General features: G+C 42.7%; 1 protein-coding gene and 1 pseudogene across 2 annotated transcripts in view; one reads left to right on the top strand and one right to left on the bottom strand.

Annotated features, from left to right (window-relative positions):
* stac3 (SH3 and cysteine rich domain 3) overlaps window positions 1–19,379 on the top strand; it is a 29,672-nt gene extending 10,293 nt beyond the window's left edge. For both annotated transcript variants that reach the window (XM_017467388.3, XM_017467389.3), the window contains exons 7-13: window positions 11,339–11,436; window positions 12,150–12,216; window positions 13,500–13,546; window positions 13,633–13,724; window positions 15,335–15,386; window positions 15,522–15,659; window positions 18,218–19,379. In XM_017467388.3, the coding sequence (XP_017322877.1) occupies window positions 11,339–11,436; window positions 12,150–12,216; window positions 13,500–13,546; window positions 13,633–13,724; window positions 15,335–15,386; window positions 15,522–15,659; window positions 18,218–18,316 (593 nt within the window). In that variant the 3' untranslated portion in view covers window positions 18,317–19,379. The remainder of the gene's footprint in view (window positions 1–11,338; window positions 11,437–12,149; window positions 12,217–13,499; window positions 13,547–13,632; window positions 13,725–15,334; window positions 15,387–15,521; window positions 15,660–18,217) is intronic.
* Window positions 15,667–17,708, bottom strand: LOC108265247 (CD63 antigen-like; annotated as a pseudogene).
* Window positions 19,380–19,980: the final 601 nt, after the last annotated feature.

Here is a 19,980-nt window from a genome sequence, read left to right as displayed (position 1 = left end):
AGGTCGTCGGAGCGAGAGAGGGCACGAGGGTGGAAATGGAGCACGAGGGGCTCCACATACCAAAGGAGGAGGAAAAAGTGAGCCGAGAGACAATGTGGGGCGGGTGGTCCGTATAGAGGGGGATGTGGTGCTCTCCCCATATGCTGTCGAGGAGGATAAGGAATTGGAGGGCAGGATTCGACGGCTAGAGGACGGGATATCATACGGCGTGGGTAAAATGGATGAATTGAAAAATCTCGCAGGTCAAGCGTTCCAAATGGCGACTGCTATGAAGAATAAGTATGCGCACAAGCCGCGTTTGGGAGAGTCAAAATCACAGAGGTCGAGAAGAGCACTGAACCAGTCAGCAGGAAAACATGTGAAAAGCCTGAGTAAGGCCTCAAAAGTCCTAATATATCACCAGCAGAAGAAGAAGCAAGTAAGTTCAGACATGGAACTGGACGAACAAGTGGGGACTGAGAGCGAGGGGACTGAAACAGACAACGAAGGAAAAGTTGAACAAGACGTCAGTGAGGATGAGGACTTGGAGGATTTGAAGCTTAGAGGAGCTAGAACACTACGGAACAGGGAAAGCCTGAGGCCCCCAGTGAGATTCGAACCTGGTGTCACAGCGTGCTTGGCGCATGCCCGCTCCCAGTCGGAGCCCAGCCTTACTCAGATGATGCCCCTCATGGTTAAAGGAAAAGCCCTACATTATGCACCCTGGAGTTTCATGGACCTAACGGGCCTGATCCAACGATTACCCAACATGTGTGAAGGGGGGCAGAAATGGATTACACAGTTTGAGGAAAAAACATCAGGACAGCACCTGGCGATAGGTGATATCAAAGCCATTCTCTGCCAAACAGTGGGCAAGGGACGGGCTGAAGAAATTTTCGATGGGGCAGAACACAGGGATTTGATAGACGACCCCAAGGCTGATGCCATCCCGTTTGGCCTATACCGACAAGAAATATGGGATGCTGTGAGGAGTATGTTTCCGGCTAAGATGGACCCTGGGAAGCTTGAAAATATAAAACTGAAAGACGAAGAAAACGTGATAACCTTCATACAAAAGTTTCAAGATAAATGGAAGGATGAAACGGGTGCCAAATGGGACGATTCAGTGGCAAGTGTGGGACTGTTCAAACTGCTATTGAAGAAGGCTCTCCCTGGGGAGGTACAGAAGAAGTTAGAGGAAGTGGTGGGGCTCAACGCAATGGAATGGGCTTCATTTCTGGCACATGTGACCCATCACGTGGAGCAACACAGGAAGCTGGAAAAAGAAGCTAAAGATGCCACTGAAACCCTAATTAGCCAACTCTATAAAGCACAGCTTGGCGAACTGACCAGGACTAAACAGGAAGAGAAGGAACGGAGGAGGGAGCACATTAAACAAGCAGCAGTGATGGTGCCCCATCCACAAGCGTCAGCCCCAGTACAGGCTGACCCTATGCTGTTGGCCAATGGATACCAGGCCCACCCACAACAGCAAGTCCCACACATAACTACTATGCTGCACCCCGCCCAGATGGATTACATATATCATATGAGGGCCCCCATGCACCCGGGAATGCCACCTGCCTGGGGGAGGGGACGAGGATACGGACGGGGTCGAGTTTTGCCAAGACCAGATATGGCAACTGAAGGGTGTTGGGGATGCGGTGATCCTAGCCACTTCAGGAGAAATTGTCCACGTGTCCCACGACCAACTTGGGGAGACCGCGTGGATAGGGCTGAAAGAAGAGGTCAGGTGCTTGGACCGAGAGCGCCGGAGAGCTATGGAATGCCACCTCGGTGTCAACCGCTACCCCCAGTACCCCAAGGTGGCCCCATGTATGGCCCCTATGGGGAGCCGGGACCCAGCCAGAGTTGAGGAGGCCGAGAGAAGCCCGGGGGGGAGCTCATGCAGTCCGTCACCACACTGCATCCAGAACAAGAGCCAACTGTTACAGTGACGATCGGAAACACCTTGCAAGCGCCTTTTATGATCGACACTGGAGCTACATATTCAAGTATAGGGAAAGAAGGTTCACAGCTCCCCCTCACCTGTAAGGCTATTCAAACTATGGGCTTCTCAGGAAAAATACAGACCTTACGATTCACCGAGCCTCAAGAACTATCTCTGGATGGTGTGACAATACAAGCACCCCTGTTATATTCGCCAGGAGCGCCTGTTAACCTACTGGGACGTGATGCCCTGTGTAAGTTGGGAGCTCAGATACAGTGCGAAGCGACTGGGATTTGGGTGACGTTCCCCAAATCAATATCCACACAATTCCTACTGTTGCACAAGCCACCTAGCACCGCCCGTAATGTGAGGATGGTATACTGGCTAGAGATGTCCGATCCAGCTAACTCGGAACTCTGGCACAGATACGCAGAATGGAAACCATGGTTACAGTACATGCGGCCCGATTGCACAGAAGTGGAGGCCCCTTTATATTGCACTATTAAAAATGATGACGGTGGACGAGACCAGGAATATGCTCAGATTTGGGAGGACATGGAACAGGGACAAGTAATGGACATTAAAACCATGGAAATAATAAGCGGCCCACAGGGAGTGGCGGCTATTATAAAGCTCCCAGATAGAATCGCTAACTGGTATCAGCTGGAAGGGACAGCGCCCCATGTCACACTCATGGTCACCAAAGGCCTGGAACGGGAAGAGGTAGAGCCAATGATAGGGCAGGCAAAAGAAGTAAAAGAGTGGAAGCCAACTACCAATCCATCCTTGCACAAGTCGCCTGATGGAAAGTTTGTGCGAATCTCAGTAACAGCAGTTGATACCGCCGTGGCCACTAGTGTCTGCATATGCACGAACACGGACCGGAGTGGTTTACAAATGGCAGTTAAGGCAGCAAAAGATCAGGACAATGAGGAAATACTGAAAACTATTCCAGAACAGCTATGGACAAAACATCCGACCGACGTAGGGTTGGTTAAATCCGCCGACCTAGCTCAGATTAAGGTAAAAGAGAATGCAAGGTTGCCCTACCAGAAACAGTATCCGTTGTCAGTGCAAGCTAGAGAAGGCATACGGCCCACAATACGCGGATTGGTAGAGGCCGGAGTACTAATCTCCACGCGAAGTCAGTGCAATACCCCCATTTTTCCAGTTAGAAAACCTGACTCAGAGAAGTGGAGGCTAGTACATGATTTGCGTGCTATTAACCAAATTGTGATACCGGAAACACCAGTAGTGCCAGACCCACACACCCTATTGTCGAACATTCCAGAAGGGACCAAATGGTATACTGTCATAGATTTATGCTCAGCATTTTTTAGCGTGCCACTGCACCCAGACTCACAGCATTTGTTTGCTTTCACATACGAAGGGCAGCAGTACACATACACTAGACTTCCGCAGGGATACTGTGAAAGCCCATCCATATTTAATCAGGTACTGGCTCAAGACCTCTCAGCCCTGGAGTGCCGTAGCACCATCTTGCAATATGTCGACGACCTTTTGATTTGTAGTGCGTCCAAAGAGCAATGCCAGCACGACTCTCTAAAGGTACTAAGAATGTTGGCCGAAAATGGCCACAAAGTAAGTAAAGAAAAGTTGCAATTTTGTAGACAAAAGGTGGAATACCTAGGTCGTGTGTTAGAGGGAGAAAGCCGTACTATAGCGCCAAAGCATGTAGAGGCCATACGCAAGGCCCCACAGCCAACCACCGTGCGACAGATGTTGGCGTTTCTAGGAATGGCGGGGTTCAGTCGCCCATGGATATGTGAGTTCGCGCTAAGGGTCCAACCATTACGGGATATGATTAAGGCAGCAGACCAATCACAGCCAAATGCCCCCCTCGTCTGGACTCCTGAAGCTCTAGCTGCACTCGCAGATATTAAAATGGCCTTAATGACCGCTCCTGCATTGGCTAACCCAGATTATAGCAAACCGTTTCACCTCTATGTATCCGAAAGAAAGGGGTACGCATCGGCCGTCCTAACTCAGCAGCAACAAGGGATGGGAAAACAGGCCATCTCCTATTACAGCACGGCTCTTGATAACGTGGAAAAAGGGATGCCCCCCTGTTATCGGTCTTTGGCAGCGGCCGCATTTGCATATCAGAAAGCGTCCTCAATCACCATGGGGCACCCAGTTACATTATATACGACCCATGCACTGCATGCGCTCCTAACGAGTCAGACCTTTGTGATAACGAACTCCCGTCGAACAGGATATGACTCCATTCTGTCAGCCCCGGAGCTCACCATAGAACGGTGCACCACGGTGAATCCGGCCGATAAACTGGTAACCCCGATAGATGGTGTACCCCATGAGTGCGTAGCGGTATCAGAGATATTTTTGAAAGCGCGTTCAGATTTGGAGAACTGCCCTATTGATAATGCTAAGCATACGTATTTTGTGGACGGTTCCTGTTATCGTACTGATACGGGCAATAAGGCTGGGTTGGCAGTAGTAGAAGCACGACGAAACCCGGCGACGTTTGAGGTAGTGATGAGTGTTCCGCTACCCCAACCCTGCTCGGCCCAGCTAGCTGAACTACGGGCGTTGACAGCTGCATGTAATTTGGGCCGTAATGAGAGTTGCAATATATATACGGACTCAGCCTATGCTCATGGAGTCTGCCATGTGTTTGGACCAATCTGGGCTCAAAGGGGATTCCAGCGGGCAGATGGGACCGCCGTGACCCACGGGGAAGCGATTTCAGATTTACTATATGCTATGACATTGCCCGCAAAATTAGCTGTAGTGAAATGCACGGCACATAGGACCGATGACTCCTTTATCACTAAAGGGAACTCACTGGCGGATGAGGCAGCTAAGAAAGCTGCCGTAGGGCCCGGGCAGATGATGGCCCTAACTCAGCCTGGGGAAAGTCCGATGCGGCATCCGCAGGTAGACAATGTTGCCCACTTGGTGGAGCTGCAGAACACCGCAGGTGTGGCTGAAGTATCGGCGTGGATAAAACGGGGGGCGAGAAAAGAGGCGGGTACTGGATTGTGGCGCAGCATAGAAGGATTGTGTATAGCCCCAGCCAGTTACCTCCCGCTCTTGATCAAAGAAGCCCATGGCTTGGATCATGCCCATAGAACCGAAACTATCCGAAAAATCCGTCAGGAATGGTGGTCCCCATTTCTGGCCAGTATGGTGGACTATGCGTTGAATAGATGTGAAGTGTGTATCAAGAACAATGTGCGAAAGAACTTCACTGCTCCTTTAGGACATATTCCCCCGCCGACGGGGCCATTCCGGAATATAATGATGGATTATGTAGACATGGGAGCAGACAACCGGAAAGAAGGGAAGCGCTACATTCTAGTAATAGTAGACCGCTTCAGCAGGTGGGTGGAGGCAGCTGCAACTTCCAAGGAAGATGCGAGGACCGCGGCTAAATTTTTATGTCGCGAAGTCATTCCCCGGTTCGGTATTCCAGATTTTCTGAGTTCGGACAACGGTACCCACTTTGTGAATAACATCACTGACAATGTGGCATCTGCCTTGGGGATAGATCATAAGCTAGGCTGTGTGTATCATCCTCAATCCCAGGGCATGGTAGAACGAGTGAACGGTACCCTAGTTAATAAACTGGCAAAAATATGCGAGAGCTCTCGCCTGAACTGGGTACAGGCCTTACCACTTGATGAAGTACAGGCCTTGATGAAGATGCGTTCTCAGACCAATCGTATGACAAACTTGACTCCTCATGAAATGCTTACTGGGCGCCCAATGCCTATGGCATTCACCCGAGGTCCATACACAGGGCCGTCTTTGGCACAATTGGAGGACGAAATGCAGGATTATGTGCGAACCCTCACCAAAATCCATAGACATTTGTATTCACAAGTTCGTGAGGCAGTCCATGGAGAGAGCGAGGTACGGGAGGACGTGCGCCTAGTGGCACCGGGGGACCAGGTATACATTCGTGTCTTCAAGAGAAAGAGCCCCCTTGCGGGACGTCGGGAAGGACCATTCACCGTGGTCGCTGCAACCCCCACGGCTGTGAAAGTAGAGGGGAGGAATTACTGGTATCACTTGAACCACTGTAGCAGCGCCGAACCAGGTAAGGGACCGCTACTGCAAGACACTACCGACGAACAACCATCGACCTCAAGACTAGTCAGTACAAGGAAGTCCACTGGGGCAGTGGTGTTCACTGATAGTGACAGTGATTCGGGTGCATCCCTGAGCCCTGCCTACGGCACTCGAGCCCAGAATAAGCGGCGAGCTGTGGAAAAACTAGATAGACTGTCTCAGTCTGATGCCAGTAGCCTCACCATTCTCACGCCCCGAGTAGAAGTGACGGGTGTAGTTATCTGCCCACAGGAAGTTGTAACCCCAGCAACGGAGGATTTTCTGTCTACGTTTGCCACTCTCTGTCAGGACCTTGATGACCCCGCTTTGCCTCTGAGCCTAATCAACTCAGATACGCTACAGTCTCTAGCAGCACAGTTGAACTTACCTGAGCGTACTCCTGAACGTCAGTCTCCGCATGAATCCTTGCGCACTCCCCTACCCCCGGTTCCGGAGGGGACCGGTGGAACAAGCTCCACAGAATAGTAGCACGTATGTGGGTAAACTGATTTTTACAGCAGGGCTAATAGCACTCTTTTTCTTTTTCTATGACCCAATGTTTAAAAGGAATGCCCTGGATTCCTATCATACATTACGCCCACTAGCGGCTGCTACTTCCCGCACAGCCCTCTATCCTCGTATTAGGCGTGTTCGATCCTGGACGGCCCCTGGCTCAACTATAGGTTCCCGTAGCTCGATGTGCGCGTTAGCTCTCCTTAGACTCGCCCATGAAGAGTCCCTGATTGGGAGAAGTCCCTATTTGGCCTCATTCACTTTCTCCCCAGCTCGGTCTGTGGAGATTCATGTAGGACATCTTAGAATTACTGGTAGAGCACGGACGAGTAGATGCTCCTTCGAGCTGCCCACGATTGGCCCCCTGTGGCTACCGTTCCTTTGCTCGGCTACGGCATGTTCTTACCATGATAGTACAGGGTCACCCTTCGCATCCCGGGCTCTCCACCCCCTCCTCATTGCCCCGATGTCAACTCCGATCGCACATAAATTAATGAAATTACAATATTATTCAATCTCTACCGCTAACACCTCGCTCACGGAGGAGCAGAGTAACATGTATATGGCATGGATGGTCCACACTGCTCGATCTGTGACGGATCGCTCGTGTCTCGTATGTCATGATCGTTGCCTCACCCCCCATTTTATGCTGCCTATGGGGAACCTCACAGAATGCCTCACCAACCCCTATTCTGTTGATTTTTTGTGTCCTACTGTGTGCCTCCTTGGGGCCCTTTCTGCTGATTTTGGCCCATCGTGGATGCACAATGCAAGCTCCTCATGCTTGTTTCACCCTGTAACCACTCAAGTGTCGACTTTTGTCCGCGTCCAACCATCTCTGCCCTCGTTCTTTCCCATCTGCCTCTGCTCCTCTGTTGGCGTATATCCTGTGGGAAATGTGTCTGCCCGATGTAATGTCTCCCTGTTCGCTAATGATTTGCAAATTGAAACGCCCTCTGTTTGTGATTCACCCCCATGCACCCCCAACGTGGTAATTCCCCTACCTGATCTTAGTGGTGGTACTGTTCCCCTTGTGGATGTTTTCTGGTTTTGCGGGGGCCAACGTTTACGCCAGACCTTGCCTGCGGAGTGGCAGGGATGCTGCGCCCCGGTTAGGTTGGACGGCAAGACCCGTGTTTTGTTGGTGGCTGACCGACCGTCATCCGGCCGGTCCCGTTCACGCCGCGACGTGGCCCTATGGACTCAGTATGTCCGTGACGCTGATGCAGCGAACTATTCTGACTGGGCGGCTGATGAGACCATCCATCTTGACTTTGGGGGTACCCCCGTTGGCGTTCCTGCTCGCTACAGAGCCATGGAGGCCGTTGGCAGTGGTGTAGCGTCTATTTTGCTCCCGGCCGTGCAGATCAACCGCAACGTGGCATGGATTAATTACATGTGGTACAACGAGCAACGCTTCATTAACTACTCGCTGAGTGCTCTCGGACTGGTCCGTGATCAGCTCCATGCCACTTCCCTCGTGGCTGCTCAGAACCGTTTTGTCCTGGACCAGATGCGGGCCCCGGAGGAAGGTGTCTGTACAATGATTGGTCCCGAGTGCTGTGCTGCAATCCCTTTGCACACTGGTTCTGAGGGAGCCCTCTCCAAGGTTCTGGGCCAACTACAAGCCCTCCAGACGGAGCAAGCGGCTAACTCCGGCTTTGGGTCTAGTCTCCGCCTCCCGCCGTGGCTCTCCTGGTTTCTTTCTGGAGATTGGACTGCTGCCCTGACCCGCTTGGGAGCGTCCCTGTTCGTCCTCCTTCTCCTTATGGCTCTGGTGGCCTGCTGTGTGATCCCCTGCGCACGGCGGATGGTGATGTCCTCAGCCTCCTTTTCTGGCCAGTATGTTGGTAAGGGTGAGGCGTTACCGCCTTAACGGGGGGTGGTGATTGAGACCATGCGATGGGAGACAATGAGCAGCGACAGCAGCGACAGACAGGGGTCAATGAGCAGTGACAGCAGCAACACCAGCGTCTACGAGAACATGAGACGGGACATGAGCCAGGACTGATGGGAAAGGGGGCGCAAGGACCCGTTTGTACAAGGTAGTGGCAAGGTAATGGGCCTATCCGAGACAAACGGGACCTATTGGTTTTCTATATGTTCATTTGTGTTGCAGATCTACTGAACCCTGAGGGGTGAGAAGAAGATGTGATGATCCATACCCTGGGTGTAAGTGCTAGCCTAACCTCTCCCCAAAGGGTGGTTCTCTACAGTACGTAAAGTGCTTGAGCCGAAGACAACTGGAATACAGAGGGTTACTGCCGATAGAGACTGTTCTGCCGAGTGTTATAAAATGCTGTGATATGTGACATGACATGTAATGTGATGGGCAAAAAAGTGTGATGCAATCAGGCACAGAAAAATATAATGGTGCTGCTGAGCACATAGTGCTGGCAGGGTGGGAATTTTTCCTCGTAAGAGGTTTTTTCGCCCACCCCTGACTGCGAAAGACTGGGGTTTGGTTTTTGAGGGGAAGCAAGAATCTGCAGGTCCCGACAAATACAAAACTGTGGGCTGACAGGCCTAGTTGAGAAAGATAGGGACGTGTAGATCAAGTAGTTAGTTACTGTAGTGTACTCATACGTACGGCAGTAGTAGTAGTAATAAATGATTAGGGGAACTCAGTTAATCACACTTATAATCGATGTAGGCAAACAAACGTATAATCAAGGTAGTTAGATTCGAAATGAGATATATATATATACATAGTTAAAAGGAGAAGTAAGTTAAGGGTTAAGAGTTATGGCTAGGTACATCTCCACATGTCCGGCGCAAAGTGGATGTAGGGGGGTCCTAAGGCCCATTCTCCAGCTGCCAATCTACTATGAGACCCCGGGGCGCACAACACTAGCACGTGTCCCACCAGGTCTACAAAACCTCCTCAGCTCCTGTTCGGATCAGTGTTGCGTAGAAGTGGTTAATGTAAGGGACCCATTGGATTACGGGGACGACGGGCGCAGGGATTATGGCCTTGTTAGAGTAATCCTCCGACAGCTAGCGGGGGACGGCCATGGGGTGCGGCAGAACCAGTTCCTCCACAGATACCCGCTTAATTAAGGTATGAGGCTTCATAGCCTCAGAGGGGGAAATGTTGTGGATAAAAAATGTCATAAAATAAACATAAGGGAGAAGAAGGAAAAAAACGGGCACCTAGACACATAGAAGCGGGATTAGGCGGACATTGACAGATTGGAATTACGAGCAATTTAAGAGCAGTAATAGTCAAAAAAAAGTCAAAAAGAAGTGTACGAGCTGAGGAGTGCTAAAAACACACACACACACACACACACACACACTCGTACAGTCAAGAGCGGGCAAGTAGACACAACATACATACACACACACTCTCTCTTCCTCATACACACACATGAATAACTTTAATAATATCTTATATTATATATTATATATAATATATATAATATATATAATATATAATATTATATAACGATAAGACCAAGGGCCCTCCCGGTTGTTTAGTCGTCTTGTCTACGTCATTTTTTTTACCTAGGGAATTGAGAATCCTGGTTTCTGTCCACCTAGGTAAATGAGAATCCTGGTTTCTGACCCCCTGGGTAACTGAGAATCCTGGTTTCTGACCACCTAGGTAACTAGAAACTCTGGGTTTTTGTTTCCTGGGTTGTTGGAAATGCCTGGGTTCTGATTTTATGTGTAAATTAAAACCCCTGGTTTCAATTCTATGGGTAAGTGAAATAGGCCTTTTCTGGAAACCTATGGGTTATCTAGTGTGTAAATACAGTATAAATACTGGAGCTTAAGCTCAGGGTAGGGGGATCACTTTTGAGAATTCTCATCGGTGTGGATCTCGTGTGGTGGAATGGAACAATAAAGCTGGACCCTTGCTTCTTCTCACTCACGGCTGGTGTATTTTTTCTATCTCCAACTGGTCTCAGAGGTAGATGTGAGTATTGGCTTCTAAGTAGAATTTTAAATGTTTTTGGGTAATAGGCTAAATTCGAGCCAACACATACTACACACCAAGTTTGGAGAAGAAATGGCACTGCACACCCTTAAATCACTATACCAACAGTGAAGTTTGGAGGTGGAAGCATCATGGTGTGGGGCTGTTTTTCATTGCATGGTACTGGCAGACTTCATATAACTGAAGGAACAAAGAATGGACCGCTTTACCTGGAGATTCTTGAGAAGAATCTGCTGCCATCCACCAGGATAATGAAGATGAGACGTGGGTGTTCTTCCAGCAGGACAATGATCCAAAGCATACAACAAAGGAAACTCTCAATTGGTTTCAGAAAAGAAAAATAAAGGTGTTAGAATGGCCCAGTCAATCATAAGACAACATGTTTAGAAGAATGGACCAAAGTCACACCTGAATACTGTGACCGATTAATTCCTTCATACAGGAAGCGTCTTGAAGCTGTCATTACAAACAAAGGCTTTTCCACTAAGTATGAAATAAATTTCAGTTAGCGTGTTTAATACTTTTTTCCTGTGTCATTCAACTTTATTACACATAACTTTATTTATGGACTTTAATGTTTGGATTTCTTTACATGTGTGGATTTCTTGAGTTAATACCAAGGTTTGGTGAAAATTTCATGTGAATAGCCTCATTGGAAATATATTTACTGAAAGAAATGTTGACGTGTTTAATACTTATTTCCCCCAATGTACTGTACCAAGTGAATTGGTCCTAGCATTGAAGGATTCGGCATAAAACATGTCATAACAATAAAATATTTCCATAAATACTGCAGCTTAAACCCCAGATACAAAAATGGCAGTTTTGTTTTTGTGTTTATGTATATGTGTGTGTAGGCCACCAAAATCGCAGTGATCCAGTCTTCGACACTCTGCGAACTGGAGTTATTATGGCAAATAAAGAAAGAAAGAAAAGTTCAGAAGGTAAAAAGAATGTAAGTGAACTCCTGAAATCATTTTAAGGCTATAAAGGTATTTGTCATTCCATCATCATTTGGCCATTCAAACTGATCCAGAAATAGGAAAAGAGCAATGCAGTTGTATTACAGAATGCTCAAAAATAGTGAAAACAAGACTACATTATAATTCCACACCAATCCCTGAGTCAGATTCCTATGTGCAACTGTTTTCAGATATTTATTTTATTTGTTTTTCATGTTTTCCAAACATGATTTTAGACAATACAAAGTAGTAAGGAAGAAGACACTCACTGTGTAGTGACATTAATAAAGATGTGTTCACATCCAAAGAATAAACACTAATTACAATCATTTTCAAGAAAAAAAAAACTTAAATCACTTAAATACATTTTTAATTTTTTCCATCTCCCTACGATGTGCCTTTGTTATTCTGGCTATTCCATGCCAATTTATATGAATATATGTGAATATATGGATTTTAATATATTACAAATTATCTAACTACTATAGCCATTGTGTATTGTTTCTGGCATTTGTCAGTTAGACTGTAGGCCATTTCAAAAGGTAAAATGTTTGTAATTCAAATTTAAAATATGCTTTTAGTGCTTTATATATATATATATATTTATATATATATATATATATATATATATATATATATATATATATATATATATATATATATATATATATATATATATATATTTTTTTTTTTTTTTTTTTTCAAGATTATGATGATGATGATGGAGGAAGAAGAGGCTCAGCAGCCCAAAGAGGGTGAAGAGGGAGGTGAAGGTAAAAGCACTAACATTGCCTTAATCAAAATTTTTGGTTAAATTACTTAGCATTAGCATCTCATCAAGTAATAATACATGCAATAGGCTTTATCATGTTACATATGCAAGATATTTAGGCATTATTACTAGTGAGTAGTTAAGAAGATTGCTGTGTTTTGAAACCAGAACAAATTGATAAAAATTTGTGTTTGGTGCAATGCACATGTAAGAAAAATTATGCTGTGGTGGCACACTCAACCACTCAATTTAGTTTAATTTCAAATAAGGTATTAAAGATAAAAGGCTCTTGGTTTTCTGTGACATCTGTCATATATTTTATGACATCTTTAGACTTTATTATTATTTTTTTATTTGAATATTTGACTGTATATTGAGCTATATTTTTTTATGATCATTGGCCTCAGTTTATGATCAGTAGATAATATGTTAAGTAAGAAATAATACAATATATAATCTCTTACATTATAGCACTTATAGCACAGCATTATTTCACTTTTTTCTCTTTAAAATTAATAACACACACAAAAAAAGGATTTAGCCATGTTACTGAGAAAGCCCCAAATCTGAAGACTTTCCCAGGTTGGAAATCTTTGTAACTCTGACTGTCACAAAGCACTGACACTGGAAACTCCTTCCAAAAACATGCTAAATAAATGTCTCCTCACTGAAACTTTTCACAGCAATAATTACACACATATTTTAATCAATTTATGTGGAGTGTCCACCATAAAAGTTCTTATTATACAAATGATATTAGTATTAGAATGTGTGCATTAATATATATAAAAAAAAAAGCTGTGAACTGTTTCACAGCCAGAATCACTGTCTGAGTTGCTGTTACAGGAAATTATTTAACACCTTTTAACAAATCAGAAGTAATAATTCTGAACAGTGCTGTAGTCTAACACATTTATTACACTGTGCTGAGTTATATCAGTTTAAACATTACAATGCTTCTATAAACTGAGACATATCCAGTTGAGTATTATGTAGTTCATTTATTGGTATGTCAAAAAGGAAAAAGAAAGCTGTTGTAAACATAATTAATATATTTTGTACATATTCTTGTTACTGAGTATTTTAAAAGAATATTGCTTAATGTATCAAAAAACAGAATTTTAACTGAATTACTATTGTGCACTGGCTGAAAATAGTTCTGTATCTAATAAACTTACTTTATTGTATAAACTGTATATAACAGTATCTTATAAACTGTTATTTTACTACATAAACTGTTATTGTATCTTATAAACTGTTGGCTATTATCTTTTATTGTTAAAGGAAAGCAGGATGCAGACAAGAAAGACAAGGCGGCTACAGATGACAAGGTGAGAAATGTGTTAATTATATCAATTTGTTTTGTTGTTAAAATGTCAGAGTTACTAACAGTATGTTTGTCTGCTAAATGTTAAAGAATAAAAAGCAGCAGCAGACCTTTAGTCAGACTCATTACTACCTGGCACTGTACCGTTTTAAAGCGATTGAGAAGGATGACCTGGACTTCCAGTAAGTGTAAAATTCTTTGCTTTTTGTTTCAAAGCTTGATTGTATCTGACTTTGTATGAGTTATACATGTACAGTCATGTGAAGAAATAAGTACACCCCATGGAAATTCTTTTTTGACATATTTGAACAGCAAACATTTGATCTTTGAAACAGTGCCTATTAATAAAGCTGATACACTCGATCAAATGACACATAAAATTTACATTTTGCAGTAATTTTAACAATTTAAATTAACAAAACACAGATCAGTCACATGTAAAAAGTAAGTACACCCCCAATCAGGTGTTCAAGATTGGGTGTCAGTGATTAGAACCTGCTTAGGGAGTGCAGGTGGAACCTGTCTTATTTATACTCCTCTCATATCTAGTGTCTGGTGTTCCCTTTGCTATTCAGGTGTGTGGTGTCATCATGTCAAGCTCTAAAGAGTTCTGTAAAACCTTCAGAAAAAAGGATGCCAATGAGTCTGGCAAGGGATTGAAAAAGGAAAAAGCCTTTGCAAGACTACAGTTTGCCAAGGAGCATAGAGGCAAAGACCAGGCCTTTTGGAATAATGTGCTCTGGACAGACGAATCAAAGCTAGAATTGTTTGGCCATAGTAACAGCAGACATGTTTTGTGCTAACCAAAGACAACTTTTCAGGAGAAGCACCTCATACCAACTGTGAAGCATGGTGGTGGAAATGTTATGGTTTGGGGTTGCTTCGCTCCCTCAGGAACTGGACATTTACATTTACATTTATTCACTTAGCAGACGCTTTTATCCAAAGCGACTTACAAATGAGAAAGATACAAGCAAAGCGATATCAAGCAGAGAACAATATAATAAGTATTGTATAGTATTGTATAGTATTGTATAGTATTGGACAGCTTGCATTCATTGATTCAACTATGAATTCTGCATCATATCAAACAGTGTTTGAAGATAATGTGAGGCCATCTGTCTGAAAGTTTATGTTGAACTGAAATGGACCTTTCAACAGGATAAGATCCTAAGAACAACAAGCAAATCCGGCAAAGAATAGCTCAAAGAGAAGAAATGGAGGGTTATGGAATGGCATAGTCAAAGCCTGGATTTGAATCCCATTGAAGTGTTGTGGGGGATTTGAAATGGGTAGTATGTGCAAGAAAACCCTCAAACATCTTGTAGCTGAAAGAATATTGCATGGAAGAGTGGTCAAAAAATTCCAGCAAGCCTGGTAGATAATTATGCAAAACACCTACAAGAAGTTATTTCTGCTAAAGGGGGCAATAGCTTCTGAGGCCAAGGGTGTACTTTCTTTTACTACAAAAGAATATCACATCTATTTATATTTCTGTTGAACAAATGATTGAAAAAGCTAATTTTCCTTGTAGTTCTGTTCAAGCATATCAACTTGATTAATAGGCACTGTTTCAAAGGTGATCAAATGTTTGCTTGTCCAAATATATCAAAAAAGCGAACAATTTCCATGGGGTGTACTTATTTTTTTCAGATGACTGTATATCTTACATAATGTATACTGCTCACAGCTATATTATTGTACTTGATTAAGGTGCTCCTTTCTCAAAACTGCACATATTTAACAATTTAACAGTTGTTAAAACTGTTTACTGTTGCTATGTGCATTTTAGTCCTGGTGATCGTATTACAGTGATTGATGATTCTAATGAAGAATGGTGGAGGGTGAGTTTTCATAGATACTCCATCACTTTTTAACCATTCTGTTATACCTCCTATTTTCTCCTATGTCCTCTTGTACTTTAAGAAAGTAAAGTATGGCTGTTAATGTGTGTGTGCGTTCACATGTGCGTGTTTTAGGGTAAGATTGGAGAGAAAACAGGTTACCTTCCCATGACTTACATCATCAGGGTGCGTGCAGGAGAGAGAGTGTATAAGGTGACACGCTCCTTTGTGGGGAACAGAGAGATGGGTCAGATCACATTAAAGAAAGACCAGGTATTTGTCTGTGTTCCAAATAACAGTAAACTGTAAGGATTTAAAAGTTTGTTTGTTGTGATTTTTACAACCCCTCCTGAACAGTATAACACTTTTACAGTGAATTACTCTTGATATGTACCTGTTACTGTGTTGTTAATTATATAACTCTACTATTGTGAATAGTTTTTGGAAGAATGGCATAAATCTATTCACAAGCTTAGAATAAACATTTTAATCCTGTTGCACTGTTTGCTATTATGAAGTAAAATCTAAAATGTTATATGTTTTGTGAATTACACACATGCCCTTTTGTGGCCTTTAAAAAAAGTTAAAAAGTTTAAAAAGTTACATCCATTAAGTTATGAGTCAAAATGATTTCCACAGTTTAAATACACACAAACCAGCAGTTTAAAACAGTAAACCTTTATTGTCCTTGACAAGCCATAAGAACAAATATTTGCACATAAGTTACATACGGCTCTAAATGAGGAAAGTCAAAAGAAGAGAGATTAACCAGTATTGCAGACATCTCAAAAGTTGAAATGGATCAAATTGACCCATAACATAATAGGAAGCTTAATAACCCTTAGTTAAGATCCATAGGAAACTTATAAAATATTTTTTAAATATATGCAAAATTTATACTTGATTTTGCCACACCTCATCTCAGTTTTACTCATCTTAGACAGTCCTCTACATAGTCTTGTAAAAACTAAATTTATTAGACAGGCTTAATGTGTTTGTTCCACTCTTCTTCTGATGATCTGCACAACTCTGTTCTAGGTCCTAGAGTTTAAGGCCATTTGATAACAATGAACTTGTTTTCCTCATGTCAAGTTGGCGTTCACACGTAGCTCTCCGTTCAGCATTTCTTTCTTAATCACATTAAGACCAACATTATAAAATGTTTTTAATGTTATTAATATGCAGTATATAATAGGTAATATGAAAATACAAAATGTATTTCTTTTCTTTTTTTTTGGGGGTGGGACTGTAAAAGTTTATTGTTTATGCCATTCCAAAATCGTTAAGCATTTCAACATTGAAAAGTTGATAATAAAATACATGAAATGTGAGAGTATAAAAGTACAATCTCTCCCTAAAAGAAGTCCATAAAGAATACTAAAGAACAAATTTATGAGACATAATGAGGCAGTGATACACAGTAATTCACGTTTTCTTCAGCATCTATGATTAAAAAGCAAGATTCAGGTGTTCTCTACCTGCATATAGGCACATTTTTTGTCTAGAATTTTAGACTCTGCAAGAAGGCATTTACAAATCTGAAGTGTTCAACTAGAGTGTGAAAGTGATTTTTACTGAAGTTCAACGATGGGATCACATGACCTCGTAGCCTTTGCGGATCCCTCTCATCAGCATCCAGGCAAACACAACACCCAAGACCTCTATGAAGGCAATGACAAGAGCTGCCACGCCAAACCAGAGAAGGTTTTTCTTGATAGCAGTTTCCATAGCAGCCCCATAGCCCTCTATGTAGATTTTGTTGGCGTCTTTCAGGGCTCCGGCTCCACAGTTGGTTGAGATGTTCTTGCAGCAGGAGTCGGGAACGGAGTTCTTGTCAGGCTTGAAGAACACCCAGTCAGAAGAGTTCACTGCTCCACAGCATTTCAGCTCTTCCTGTAATTCGTCCAGTCCTTCCGAACGCCTGGATTTGTTGTGTAATTTTTCATCATTTCCTGCATGATCTTTTCCGGCAGATCCTCCAGCTTTCCTTTCAAGACATAAGCACCAATGGCTATTCCAATTTCAATGATGATGATGATTGAGAGCAGGGAGACAAACGTAGTGACCATGCAGTAGTTATCTTTCCACGCTCCACAGCAGCCGAAGAAGGTGATTAAGAAGATCACGGCTCCTACCACGATAATCACAATGGGGGATCCGCTGCTGGCCAGCTCCTGAATTGCAGGAATCTTGGTGATTGCCGTCTTCGCCACAACGCCCACTATGATGAGAGCCAGGCCACACAACCAGAAAATAAAGTTGAAGAAAAAAAAAAAGGAACTTCACGCACTTCATTCCACCCTCCATAGTCTTGGATTCTTAAGTTTGGATTCTTAAGTTTTAGAAATGGGTTGAGAAGCAGTAAACAAATCTAATGAGCCTTCCAGTTTCTTGTACTGCTTTAAAATGGCAATGGTCACTCACTCCACCCTCATCCTACCAAATCCTGTTCGTGGCGTCATTTACGGTTTGCTTAGTCACCAGCATGCACTTCATGAAGGTAGGACGTTCAGGAAAATCCAAAATGTATTTCTGATTATGTTCCACGGTGTATTATTGTAAGCATTGTAATCTAGCATTAAATAAAATTGAGGGAAAATTTGATCCACCACTAGCTACCACAACTTACTGCCTTGTTGAGCAAAAACAAATATATTATTTAAAAATACAACAATAATAATATAAAATAAATTGGCAGGAATGGCATGTATCAGTGATTTGTGAATGTGAATTTCCTGCAGCTCTCAAACTGAGATTCATGACCTGAGCTCGAATCTGAGCTCACAGTGACACAAATGTCTTAAGGGTTTTCTCATGTGTGTATCTTGCAGATAGTGGTGAAGAAAGGAGAGGAGGTGAATGGCTATCTGAAAGTCAGTACAGGCCGTAAACTCGGCTTCTTCCCTGCTGATCTGCTACAGGAGATCTAAAAGACAACATGGCGCTGGAAGAAGGCCAGTGTGCCTACATCAGCAAATAACATAAATAACATAAACAACCCAACAAAATTACGTTTGCGTTTCCCAAATATATAAAAATGTAGTAGAAATGAAAAGTTATGAAATGATAAATCTGAGTATCTCAAAGTTTTTGAATCAAAACCATGTTTGCTACAATATGGATGTGGACATGAACATGATCCAAGCAACCCTTGTCCCTTGGAACACACACATTAAATTAAAATAAATTAATAAAAAACACAATCAAACCAAAATTTGCCTCTTGTATAAATCTGCATAAATTCTCTTAGGTACACTATTAGGTTGTTCCAGGGGTCTTTGAGAACTTCCTTATACATACTTTGGCTCTAACTTGCTTCTGTCTCTGTAGGGAAAATCTGCCTTGATTACAATTTTAACATAAAGTGTCCTGTTACTTAATATGGTCCATTACACATTACAAGGTTTTTCTGTAACATTTATTTTTTAAATTAATGTTTGGAACACAATTTTTCCTACACTACTGGAACATTAATGCTCAAGATATAAACAACCTTATAAGATAAACATTTATATATACATTACTGTGCACTGGCTCATGTTACTGTTGTTTGTTTAGAAATATACACTTATGTATCTTGATACTACACTTTAAACAATATATTTAATATTCAAAATTGAGAAGAAAGTAAGTATGTGCAGAGAAACCAGGAAGAATTATAATTTATTCTTAAATGCATAATTTATTTAATATTTAAAATAAATTAATTGCCTTAATTGACATAATCACTATTTGTGGGGAAAAATCCATCTTAATAGTCATATTGTGTTGTGAATGGTAGTTTTGACTAGATTTTAAGTATTTGTAACACTCTAATGACATTCTGTTATATCTATATCGTTATATCTACTAAGCATACTCAGGTCCTGAGTTATTGGAGCCCTGATTTGGAGTCACAAAAATCAATGATTCATGGCAGCTTATCTGCTTAGTTTCATATACTATTCAGATGCATTTTCAATTTCAAAATAAAGCAGCTATTTTTGTATCACATTTCTGCTTCTGGAGGAACTCTTTGCAGTGATGTATACTTGAATGTGTGTGTGTGTGTGTGTGTGTGTGTGTGTGTGTGTGTGTGTGTGTGTGTGTTTGTGTGTGTGTGTGTGTGTGTGTGTGTGTGTGTGTCTGTGTGTGTGTGCGCGCTTGGGTGGTGGATGGTGTTCAGAAATATATTTCATCCCTAAGAATCAATACATTTAATGACAAAGCATCATATTAAAAATGTCTTAAAAATATATCCCATTATATCTACATGTAAAATAGTATAAATAATTAAATTAAAATAAACAAATTAAACAAGAAGAAGTTATCCAGAGAAAGGGGGTGAAGTGATCTGGCTAACTTGCTTAAAACACCTAAATTGTTTGAGTTTAAATGTATTATAAGTGCAAGTGACCATGGTATAAGTGGGATAATCCACAACCTAGGTGTCCATTACACTAGTTTAAAGCTAAAAGTCCAAACTACTCTGCAGTCTCGCTGCATTCAAGTTCAAACATGTTCTCTGAGCTGGAGGTATCCTTACAAATCTTAGATAGCAGGAAACTTACATAGCCATAAATGCTGATCAGTTAATGTGACATACTTTTCCTGT

The sequence above is a fragment of the Ictalurus punctatus genome, chromosome 5 (assembly GCF_001660625.3).
Source record: "Ictalurus punctatus breed USDA103 chromosome 5, Coco_2.0, whole genome shotgun sequence".
Lineage (NCBI taxonomy): Eukaryota > Metazoa > Chordata > Actinopteri > Siluriformes > Ictaluridae > Ictalurus > Ictalurus punctatus.
Note: the sequence above shows the minus strand (reverse complement) of the source record. Positions and strands in the feature narration are given on the sequence as shown.